Source organism: Equus przewalskii, chromosome 4, assembly GCF_037783145.1.
Source record: "Equus przewalskii isolate Varuska chromosome 4, EquPr2, whole genome shotgun sequence".
Classification (NCBI taxonomy): domain Eukaryota; kingdom Metazoa; phylum Chordata; class Mammalia; order Perissodactyla; family Equidae; genus Equus; species Equus przewalskii.
In genome coordinates, this window is record NC_091834.1 from 35,893,077 (window position 1) to 35,905,705 (window position 12,629).

Consider the following 12,629-nt stretch of genomic DNA (forward strand, 5'->3'; position numbering starts at 1 on the left):
ATATTTTTTAAAAGAATACTGCAGCTCTTTGATCATATGATTTTGACATTGGATTAAATTATTTAAATAACTGTGTAAAAGTCATTTGAAAATGAAATCTATAGAAGTTTATTTGAAATACAAACAATAATTGTATTCCCTTAATAAAGAACATGATTTGCTGTTCATTTAATTATTGCTTTTCCTTTTTCTCTCCAAAATTGCCAGCCAACCACATGGAGTTTAACCAGTGATCGAACTAGAAATTGGGTTCTTCAACAGAAAATAGAAGGAGAGACAAAGGAATCAGGCTTTCCTAAACTGATTGAAATGAAGGGAAGAGGAACTGTCTGTAATCAGGAATTAGAAATGATCAGACAAAAGCTTCAATATGTGGCTTCAAAACTACAGCATCTAGCCCAGAAAGCCTCCGACAGGTTAGACTTTTCTGCCTGACCTTTGGAAATGCATTCTTAGACAAGCTGGACAGAATCTGTCACTCACTAATAGGTAGCTAAGGGTGGGGAATTGAAATTTTAAAGTTAATGCATGTTTCCATTAGGAGATGATATTTGTGACAAAATTCATGCACCTAAAAACAAATATCTTAACACCTTAACCCAGGGAAATAGAGCACTTTACGTAAGAGAAAAGTGATAGGTGAAGCAGAGTGTCGCCTGATCCTTAATGTTTGTGCCACTCAGCATCACTAATTGAGAAGATATGTTTTGACTTTTTGTCTTTTTCTTGAAGACTACAGTTTGAAACAGCAGATGATGAAGATTTCATTTGGGTTCAGGAAAATATTGATGGGATTATTTTACAAGTACAGAAATTAACTGGCCAGCCAGGTGAAGAGGTAAGACTGTAAGACTTTGTAAAGTATCAAAAAGCAAAGATTTAATGGAAACTATATGAATCATTTGAAACTGGCACCATACTCTAGTCTCCCCTTTTCTGCGGGGGATACGTTCCAAGACCCCCAAGGGGATGCCTGAAACTGCAGATAGTACCAAACCCTATATATACTATGTTTTTTCCTATACATACATACCTGTGATAAAGTTTAATTTATAAATTAGGCACAATAAGAGATTAACAACAATAACAATAAAATAGAATAATTAATATACTATAATAAAAGTGATTTCAAAATATCTTAGTGTACTCATCCTTCTTCTTGTGGTGATGTGAGATAATGCACTGCCTGCATGATGAGATGAAGTGAGATGAATGACGTAGGCATTGTGACATAGTATTAGGCTACTACTGAACTACTGACAGTAGGTCAGAAGGAGGATCATCGATCTATGATGATGTCTGTGGTTGGATGTTAGGAGCAGATGGTGTGGGTGGTTGGGGAGCCAACAAAGGGATGATTCACGTCGTAGGTGGGACAGAGCAGGAAGGCATGAGATCATCATCATCTCAGAATGGCATGTGATTTAAAACTTATGAGTTGTTTATTTCTGGAATTTTCCATTTAATATTTTCAGACCACAGTTGACTGCAAGTAACTGAAACTGTGGAAAGTGAAACCACATATAAGGGGAGACTACTAAAGAATTTTATCTTCTCATTTATTTTAAACATTAGTGATAATGTTTGCCTTCTCCCAATAAAAGGTAGTGAAAGTTTGAGGGAAAATTAACTTGCATTATCATTACTGAATAGTTACGTTATCCTCTTATTGTATAATGATAACCAAGTTTCTTGAAAGAGTTGTCTGGCTGTCTACCCTCACCACTCCGTGAAACTACCTTCAGAATGCTACTAGTGTCTTCACAATTATCTAACTTGGTGAATCTTTTCAGTCCCTGTCTGTCTTTTTTTTTGTAGCATTTGACACTTTTGACCTCTTCTACCTTAAGAACCCTCTTTTTCCTTATCTTTTGTGTCAGCAGTCTCTCATTTCTTCCATTTCGTTCATCATTCACCTTTATGAGTTCCTCTTCCTCCTGTATCTTCATCCATTTGTTTCCCCAACTATAGGTATGAAAGCTCATTCATTCCCACAGCCTGAGTCCTCAGTAGACTTATTCATTGAACAAATACTTATATCGGGCACCTATGTTCCAGGTACTGTACTGGGTTCTGGGGATACAATGAACAAATCTGATAAAAATCTCACCCTTTTGGAGCTTATCTCCTAGTGGACTGTGGTTCTAGTCTAGACTTTAGTCCTGTAGTCCAGGTTTATATTTTCAGTTAGTTACTAGACATCTTTCCTTGGGGAAATGTACCCCATAGTGACCCCTCAAGAACCTCACAAGCACATTCCAAACTGAGCATCATCTGCCTTTTCTCCTTTCTGTCCAAAACCCACATTTCTGGTCATGATATAACCAAGTTTAGAAAGCTGAAAGTCACCATAGTCCTCCGTCCTTCACTCTTACTTGCACGTCCAAGCAGTCACTAAGTCATGTGCCTTCTACCTCCTGAATATCTATCCCATGTGCCCATAGTGACTGCCTTCATTCAGGCCTTCAGCATTTCTCGTTTGGACTGTTGCAGTAACGTCCTAACATGTCTGTCTGACTCCAGGATTTATCTTCCCTGATTTACTCTACTTTGTACACTGCTACCAAAGGAATCTTTCTAACATGTGAATTTTGTTTGTGGCGTGCTCCAGCCTAAAGCCTTATCATGGCTCTCCACTGCTTACATTTAGGTCTACTATCCATAAAGTGAAGGCAACCTTTACTTTCTAGCCTTAACCAAGCAACTTATAGTTCCCTAAAAGCAACACACTCTTGCTCAAGCCTCTGTGCCTTTATACATGCTCTTCCTTCTGCTTAAGGTACCCTTCCCTGTCTTCTTTCCTGCCTGGTAAATTTGTACTTATTGTTTAAGACTCAACTCAAGCATCACTTCTTCATGAAATCTGTTGTTCTCAGTGCCTGTCCACATTTTTATATGCATTATTCACAAACATTTATGTGTATGTGACCTTATGCCATTTTGTCTTTCTAGTCTAGCTTAGTGTCCCCAAGTACTTCTTCTGGCTCATTGACTGAAAGACTACTGAGACAAAATGCTGAGTTGACAAGACATATCAGCCAACTGACCGAAGAAAAGAATGATTTAAGAAATACGGTTATGAAGCTGGAAGAGCAGATCAAGTGGTATCAACAGACAGGAGCCGGCAGAGATTACGTACGTCTATTTTTAGCATGGCCACATATTATAAGTAGTGCAGAGTTATAATTTCTGCTATTTAGTTTCAATTTTTAATCTTGATAATGTAAAAATATTAGGTAGCTGATTCTTAGATCATTGGAAAATTTTATAGGGATGGCAATAATAATAATAGCTATTATTTATTGGGAGCCTTCTCTGTGCCATATTCTGAGTTATATACCTTCAGAATCTCTAATCCACACCCAGCCTTGCACAGGAGAAAACTGAAGTTCGTAGTCAAACCAAGATCTACTTATGTCCAAAGCCAGTTACTTTGCTCTCTATGGACCAACATCAGACATGTGTAAAGAAATGTGCAAATGTAAATTCTGACTATTCCCATCAGTTATTTATCAGTTATTGTATTCATAACTTAAGTGAAAGATGCCATTAAACTATGTCTTTCAGTCTAATAAACTACTCTGGGAATTTATTTAAAATTTTTTCACGTAAAAACTACAAAATAAATTGCTAGCTTCTATAATCACCCTATATAAAGATAGGGAAGACCTATAAGACAACTGTGCAGTCAAATACATGATAACACATCCAGACAGCTTCTGTAGGGATCCACTTCCCTATGTACATGCTGGGTGGCTTTTTCCCTGCTTCTCCAGTGCAGTCTTTCAGGGACGGGCTCAGCATTTAGACCCAGATGGTCCATCTATTAAGTCTAGATTTTTTTAGTTCAAAGCTCCACTAAATCTAAACACCTTCTCTGGGGCCAGGCTTTCACAAGGCTTTTTAGTTGTAAAGTTAATCTACTCAGCAAAGGACCATATACTTAAAGTTAGTGTATGTTCTTTAACGTCAGTTGACATTGGCTTAGCACTTTCCCTGTCTGAGTTTGGAAAGCTGAGACTTCTATATCTCCCATAGGGAACTTTTAATTTGTTTAATTCAGATTTTTTCCCGAAGACTTATTCTTAAAAATCTTTCAAGTAGGCTCTGGTCTCTGCAGTCTTCTAGGTTTTCATTCAGTGGTGGCGCCAACATTGGAGCCATCATTGCTTCTGAAAAAGAAGTCTGGAACAGAGAAAAGTTGACTCTCCAAAAATCCTTGAAAAGGGCAGAAGCTGAAGTCTACAAACTGAAAGCTGAACTAAGAAATGAAGCTTTACTTCAGAATCTGAGCCCTGATTCTGAAGCCACTATAAAGGTAGGAAACATCTTCCATCTAAATATAAACTGAAGCTGGTCCTTGCTTTTGCCTTGGTTCATCTCTCACTAACCGTAATAGAACAGGCTAAAGAAATTTAGGTGGTGCTCAGCCCGTGTCTCTAGGTCTCTCTATTCAGTCCACGTCATGAATGAAGGTCTCTAGCTGGTCACAAAAATTTGTGGCAAGGCATACCCCAGGTCTTGGACCAGATTAAGCCCTATTAATGGTCACAGTGGCAGCACCCTGAACTCATGGTCCCACTTCCCACAGCCTCATTCTTAGTAGACCAACAGAAAGTTATCTTTTCAACCCCAACAAAAGCTCTGCTGTTGTCAATATTAGAGCATCGTGCTCTCTAAGATGGTGAGCCCTCTGAATAGCCTCTCTGATGACTAATGATGAATACTGTAGTAAAACTACCTTAATCAGTTAACATAAAACAAAAAAAGAGAAATGGCTGAAATGTTCATTCCAGCTATGGAGTAAACATAAATTTATGACTCTTAAGGTGACAGAAAACATTAACATTGAAAAAGTTAAATAGATTAGTGACCATAATAATAAAAGTAGCTCTATACAATTTAAAAAACTCAGATGATAATGGAATGACAAAATATTTGCAATAAATATGATTAAGGCTAAAATCCACCATAAACAAAAAGCATAACTATAAGGTTAGTATACAGATTCCATTGACTAAAAAAAGGCAGAAGTATAAAGGTTAAGGTTAATTATCTTTACTTTCAACTTTGCTAATAAAGTAGAAACCAGTGATAAGGTACCTGCCATTTTTCTACTACTGCTACTACTTTTTTTAAACAAAATCTAGATTGTCTTCCCATAGAGAACAATTTGAATAGCGTCTTAATGTCTTTATATGTTTCCTCTTTTTAAACATAGAGAATTTATGGTAAATACCTGAGGGCAGAAAGTTTTCGGAAAGCTCTCATTTATCAGAAGAAATACCTGCTGCTGTTACTGGGTGGATTCCAGGAGTGTGAGGATGCCACCCTGGCTCTGCTTGCCCGGATGGGGGGCCAGCCAGCCTTCACGGATCTAGAGGTGATCACCAACCGTCCAAAGGGCTTCACCAGGTTTCGGTCTGCTGTCAGAGTGTCCATGGCAATTTCGAGGTAAAGTGCTTGAAAGAAAATGCATTTTAATAGACTCTAAAAGGATTAGCCAGCCCTGGTGGTCTAGTGGTAAAATTTGGCACTCTCACCACCACAGCCAGGATTTATTTTCCGGTCAGGGAACCACACCACTCGTCTGTCAGTTGTCATGCTGCGGCTGTGTGTTGCTGTGATGCTGAAAGCTATGCCACCAGTATTTCAAATACCAGCAGGGTCACCTATGGTGGACAGGTCTCAGCGGAGCTTCCAGGCTGAGACAGACGAGGAAGAAGGACCTGGCCACCCACTTCCAAACAATTTGGCCATGAAAACCGTAAGAAGAACAGCAGAGCATTGTCTGATATAGTGCTGGAAGGTGAGAGGACGGGGCAAAAAGACCTGGCAGGGTTTTGCTCTGCTGTACACGGGGTTACTAGGGTCAGAAGCAACTCAACAGCACTGACAGCTAAAGGGATTAGTTATTTTTAATCCTCTCTCTTTTCTCTGCCTGTTGTACTCTGTATTCCTATAGTAGGTGACGTCTGCCATTACCAAAACATGCCTGCTGCTTCCTAGGTCTTCATCCTTTTGGCAGGGATACCTGATGTTGTACTATAGCACCTAGGAAAGGGGCCTTCCCAGGTGCAGGCAGCTAGTGATGACTCAGAGCTGGTACATACATTCTGCATTGTCTCTATCTTTTTTTTTTTTTTCAATATGAATAAGCCTGTGAACTAGCTGAGATATATAAATAAAAGAAATCGTAAGAGAGGAAAAAAGTGTTTTTGAAAAATTACTTAGTCTGACATACTTTCATTTACTTTATTACTAAAATAACCAGAATTACTAATAGTCCAAAATGTCACTTCACAGATGAGGAAACTGAGGCAGAGAGAGGTTGCAAAACCAGTAATGACAGAGCTAAGACAACCAGCCAGGGTTCCCAGTCTCATCCATGCTGGCTTTCTAAGGGAGCTCACATTTTATCTTATTGATGGTCTCAGACCCTCCTCACCTCTACTGCTCCACATTGTCGTCTCCTGGTTCCAGGTCCTCTTCCCTCATCTTTCATTCCCTGCATCACCTAGTACACCTTCTACAGGGTTAAGTGCTAGGAGATGCATTAATGAAGAAAAAGACATATCCTGCCACAGGTAATCGCTGCCCAAATCCCTAAGGGTGGCTCACTTTCTAGTAGGGAAGACCAATATGCATGTAACTTAGAAAACACTAAATGAGAGGTCACAGGAGTGAGCAGTTCATTTTCATTGGAGGAATTTGGGAAGGCTCCATGAAAGCCATTTGTCTCTGTCTCTGCCTTCCTCTTTTTCTTGTCCTGTTATATGTTCGTTATATTTTGACCTTCAAACAACCTTGAAAACTGATTGGAATTAAGAAACCCAAACTGATGCTCCAAAAAGCTCTTTGAGCCAGGACAGGGCAGGCAGCAACTCACTACAGCTGGTTTGTGACACTGCTGCCCCTGTTCCTCTTGAAGCCAGTGTTGCTTTCATTCCTGATTATGTGACCTCACTCCTCTTCCAGCTTTCCCAGCTCACTCTTAGTGCCAATTGAAGGATCTTTTCATTCTCTTTCCATTTCATCTGCCCTTTTAGTCTCCGTTCTTTTCTCCTGTTTTCATTACTCCTCACCCTTTCTTTGCCCATCCCCTTTCCTCTTTTCTACTTCTGCTCTCCATTTCTTTGTGTACCATGTACCTCTAAAGCCAGAACCTGGTGCTGGCAAAAGAAGAGACCTCTGGTGCCTCTAGGGAAGCCCTGTTCTAGTTAATTTTACCACAAACCAGGGGACATTTGCATAGTTTTAGATGAGGTAATCGTCATTATATTGAAATTTGTTCTGTGTTCATATTTAAATGTATGACTTGATTTTTAGGGGAAGTGTATATTTATACTCATTACATTATAGGTGTGCTGTGAAATTTTTTCTTTGGATCTTTTTTAGAATGAAATTTTTGGTTCGACGATGGCATCGAGTCACAAGTTCTGGTTCCATCAACATTAACAGGGATGGCTTTGGACTGAGTCCAGGTGAAGTCAAAATAGAATTTTTTCTTGTGTTTATGATTCTCTAAAATTACTGCATGTGTAATACCTTCCAAATAATGTGTTCTAGAACCTGTGTTGTCCAAAGACAGAGCCCTTATAGCTAACAAAGCTGGGGACCTTGCTGTTTTAAAATTAATAAGAATTGTTTTTTATAGAGCACTGAGTCTGCACTAAGCCCTGCTTTTTCCATTTATTTTCCAAGTTCTATGATATGTTTTACTGTTATTATCACTTTACAGATGAAAAACTGAGGCATGGAAAGCATTTGTCATTTGCCCTGGATTACCCAGTAAGAAGAGATGGAGCCAGCATTGAACCCTGGCATTCTGGCTCCAGAGCACACTCCCCTTACATCTACATTTAAGGCTCTGGGTCAAGACAGGATGGCTGTTAATCTTGTGAAAATTATGGCTTGAAGTTTTCACAATTTAGCAATATTCAGACAAGCTTCTGAGTATACCAATAGGTTGTATAATAATGGTAACAGTTAAAATTCCTTCTCTCTACACCTGGAAGTGGAAACAGACATAAGGGCTTCAACATTTCAGACATAGGATGAGCTCAGAAGCTGGGGAACACACAGAGTTACAGACACACAGCATAACCATACTGTGTATTGGTGTTAAACCACCTTTACATATTCTACCAGTAGCTGAGCAGCAGAGGAAGAGTGAATATATTTAGTATCCTAAACAAAGTGTTTTGAAAGCTGCACCCTTACACTGCCACATCTGAAATGTGTACCATGACAAGTTCTGTTTTGTAAGTTAGCAAATCTTGATTTCAGGTTTTTGCTAATAAACGTCAGTAGAATGGAGTGATAAAAGAACTTGTTTACATTAGTCTGATATTTTTTACCCCCATATTTTCCTCCCAAACCACACACACAGACACCCCTCACCTCACCACTAGTTATAACTAAAAAGAGGTCTTTTAAAAAGAAAATACTCTAATTAAACAGTTTATTTTCTGTGAAGTATAGTTCCAAATTATCGGAAATACTCATTTTCAAAAGTAAACAACATGGTGCTGCTGTTTCTCTCCTGTAGCAAGAATAATTGAAAATGACTATATAGAGGAGAGAGTGTAACATAGTACAGCATAGCAGTCTTGTGAGCCCTTTTCTGTTTTGTAGAAATTTTTCAAGGGCTTGGTATTTTTTTTCTTTACAAGGTGCATTTTGGATTACTTTAGGTGCTGAAAGGACTGAGCCGTTTTATCGTCCTTCCGGTGGGCTGGAGCTGTACGGAGAACCGCGACACTCTACCTATCGCTCAGGATCAGACCTGGACTGTCCCAGGTCGCCTCTGCCTTTTCACAATAGGCAAGAATTTGATAAACTCTGCCTAGAGTAGTTAAGTGTACTAATACTTAACAGAGAAGGGACAGTGTTAGGGCTTTGACTTCTTTGCACTGAAATAGCTAGATGTATCTTTAGTCATATAGGATTTACATACCTAAGGCTCAGAATCAAATAGTTTTTGAATTTGTACCAGGTTTCCAAGAGTACAGGAAGCAGTTGATCAAGTCTTACTTAGTATCTATGCTGTGGTTAAACATTGGGGAAAAGTATTAACTAAAATTGATAGAGACTGGACAGTATGAAAAAACTAGAGTCTGCGTGACAAGATGCATTTATACATATGCAACATTTATTGAGCACCTCTGCAACAGGCATTGTACTGGACATTCTTATGATCACTTAGTAGCAGCTTTGAATTTGTTTTCCCTTATACATTGCCCACTCAGAAGTACAGGGGATATAGACTGGCAGTGTACAAGTGGTCTACCTTTTGAGGGCAGGGTGGAGACAGGTTGGTAAGTTACTTGCACTGTTTCTGGCTAATTTAGATTCATGTTCATGTTTTTAATCTCATAGGTACCCAGGCCCTCTAGCTGATTTAAATCCTGGTTCCTTAGCATGTTCTCAGCTTCAGAATTATGATCCTGACAGAGCCCTGACAGATTATATCACTCGGCTAGAGGCACTGCAAAGACGACTTGGAACCGTACAGTCAGGTACTCTCAGCTTAACCAAGTATTGGCAGCACCATACAGAGGGTTGGATAGACCCAGAGCTCTCCTTTCTCTTTCTGAAACTCCTTGACCTTCCTCATCAGGATAATCAAATCTTACAGTTCAGTGCATGAGTTACCAGGACTCAGGAATTTCAGTCAAGATGTGATTTATCACCCTGAATCCCACTCCCCCAAAAATGGATTCTTTGCCGTCTTCATTCAGCAGATTGATTAGACAAAATGCGCAATGAGCATCAATGTGCAAAGTACTCGGAGGGTTACATGGAGAACATGTTCCTAAGTAATACATGTTGAGGCCTGCAAATAAGGGTGGGGAGATGAGAGGAGGAAGCAAGTACTTTCTGCACTTAATGCAGCCATTATCCCTGCTAGAACCTTGTGCTTTCATGGATGACCCAAGAAACCCATCCCATTCTAAAGACTTTATAAGAATGATCTTTTTTCTCCGCTCAAAAACACTGTAATACTTAAGTGGATTCCCTGTTCATTGTGGAAAACCCCTTTTCCCTGTCTCCCTTCAATTCACTCCTCATTCAAAGGTTTTGAATCATTTTAATTTAATGTGCTTTAAGTCAAGTTTTATATTTTGCTTTTACTTTTTTAAAGACCCTTTTTTCTGCTATTCCCACAAACTAGATATGGCTAATAGCAGGTTAAGTTAGTAGTATCTCTCTTCCTGTAAGAAATCACCTAACGTAAGCAACTTGCAGTCATAGGAAACTTAATGATCTCAGCTGGAATTGGTTTGGTTTGTGTTTTGTTTTGAGCATCCAGATTTCACAAGACCTAGATTTTGAAGACCAAAAGATTTCTGAAGAAGCAGAAGGTATAGAACCTTTAACCTGCAGGGCACTTTAAAGAGAATCTTAACATTAGTTTCACTTACATTGCTAGAGAGCCAGCTATAGTGACTCTAAATTTATATTCAAAATCTTTAAAAATCACTTCAAGTATGAATAAGATTTTAGAAAAATAAAAAGCATTTTTTTTAAATGGAGGGTAATAATCTTCTGCCCTTCATGAACTAGTTAGTCTGGTATAAATGGCAATGTAATTTGAAATAATTTCAATATCCTGTATTTTTCTCATAGGTTCAACTCAGTTTCATGCTGGCATGAGAAGATAATCCTTTGAAACATCATGAATCGAAGTGATTTTAAACAAATTCCCTTTTATAAATCAGTGGTTCTTTTGTGCTTTTGTATTGTGAATATTCAATGGGACCAGTACAAACACAGCTTATGATTGTATACCAATCCCTTGCCAGCACATTAAAACAAACTGGAATTTGTACATATAAGCATTGTGTATGTATTCATGCACAGTAATCATTAAATTACATGTATATTTGTGGAATGCTAATTTAAATGATTAAATTATAAACTTTGTGTATTTATCGGATGGGTGAAAAGATTAAACTTTTGCGTATTATGATACTGCTGAATGTGTAGCTTGAGATGTCCAGCACTTTTCTTATAAGGCTACTGAAGTTACATGTTTCTGCCTAATATATTTGCTACTGGTGATGAAGACAGATATCACTTGTAGAGACCTATTTTTGTATAATGGTAGAAGTTTTGAATTTTATGGGGTATTTTGTCAAGTACTGAAATAAAAATGACTTCACCATTTTAACCACACTGTATTTGAACCTTCTTCATTTTTAACTGAGCCATAATTCTTGGCGTCTCAGTCTGTTCAGGCTGCTATAACAAAATACCTAAGACTGGGTAGCTTATACAAAACAGAAATTTATTTCTCAGAGTTCTGGAGGCGAGGAAGTAGTCCAAGATCAAGGTACCAGCAGAACTGGTGTCTGGTGAGGTCCTGCTTGCTGGTTCATAGACTGCCGCCTTCTTGCTGTCTCTTCATATGAGGTCCGTGAGGTCTCTAAGGGCACTAATTCATGAGAGCTCTGCCCCTGAGACTCAGTCACCTCCCAAAGGTCCCCACTTCCAACTACCAACAAATTGAGGGTTAGGCTTCAATATACAAATTTGAGGGGGCTAGAGTCTACGGCAGTGCATGCCATCTCATTACTTATCTCAAATATGTAGGATTTAGAGATTCAGAAACTTGTCCTAATCTTAGAATTAGATACTATTGGGATTTTTCTTTCGCTCCATTGAGGAACTTTTCCATATCCCTTTTATCAACTTTACATCTACACAGTGCTTTCTGAAAGCTGCATTGCCATTTTCATGATTGATCCATATTTGCCCTATTATATTTAGTGTTCCTTTGTCCACAGATGTGTCCTCACAAAGCCATGCCCACTAAGATGATGCAGAAATCATTTAATTCAAAGAATCTTAAATTTTATTAACCAGAATGCAGCAGAATTAAGCAGTGTTCCTGCTGTCCAAGCCAAATTCAGATTGGGAAGCTCTCACAAATATAAATCTCAGTGCTCTCTCTTAACTCGAGTCCTCCCTGATAACGTGGCAGCTCACTAAAACAGCAAGAGTAGTATTTGATGCTTATATCTAGAGGATATTGTCTTGCCATTGGGTTAGTCCTATGATTTATACCAACACAAAAAGGCTATGGTAGCAAGTTCTACATTCTTAGAGATTTCAAATTACCTGAATTTTCCATATTCGTAGCTACATTCCAGTAAGAATAGTTCTAGAAATAACAAATGTATTCTAAAGCAGTTAGTTGAAGGGGAGGATTGTGGATAAAACCATTTTTAGCTAGCATAGCCAGTCTGCTGTGAGAGAGAGTGGAGAAAGGAGCAATGGACAAGTGCTCCGATCAATCTCATTTGACCCCCAATGTCTGACCATCAGCCCTCCTCATGACATTGGGTCTCTGCAGTCAGATTTGTTAATGCTTCTCAATAATTAGTCTGTGATTAAAAACTACATCTAAGTCTAAAACAAACTATTCACTAAACAAAGACTAGCCTTAACCTTGGGGTTTTGAACCTCTCTAGCAGTCTTGTGAAACTATGGCTCCCTTCTCAGAATACTTTTGAAGAGATAAAATATATAGGGATGCAAATGAACCCAGTTACATAGAAACAGTCAAACTTTTAAAAATTTTTGTGATATAATATAAAGATTAAAGAAATAAGATCTATCAG

General features: G+C 38.6%; 1 protein-coding gene across 22 annotated transcripts in view; it reads left to right on the forward strand.

Annotated features, from left to right (window-relative positions):
* The window catches only part of AKAP9 (A-kinase anchoring protein 9), a 160,158-nt gene extending 148,982 nt beyond the window's left edge, over positions 1-11,176 (forward strand). For 11 of the 22 annotated variants that reach the window (XR_011539500.1, XR_011539502.1, XR_011539505.1 and 8 more), the window contains 9 exons: positions 208-416; positions 733-838; positions 2,953-3,135; positions 4,121-4,318; positions 5,222-5,454; positions 7,399-7,484; positions 8,676-8,826; positions 9,382-10,367; positions 10,633-11,176. Coding sequence is in view for 9 of the 22 variants with exons in the window: in XM_070617462.1 (XP_070473563.1) it covers positions 208-416; positions 733-838; positions 2,953-3,135; positions 4,121-4,318; positions 5,222-5,454; positions 7,399-7,484; positions 8,676-8,826; positions 9,382-9,521; positions 10,633-10,667 (1,341 nt within the window). In the remaining 13 variants the exon portion in view is untranslated. The remainder of the gene's footprint in view (positions 1-207; positions 417-732; positions 839-2,952; positions 3,136-4,120; positions 4,319-5,221; positions 5,455-7,398; positions 7,485-8,675; positions 8,827-9,381; positions 10,368-10,632) is intronic. The other 11 variants (XM_070617463.1, XM_070617468.1, XM_070617467.1 and 8 more) reach the window with 6 other exon arrangements.
* The last annotated feature ends 1,453 nt before the right edge of the window (positions 11,177-12,629 follow it).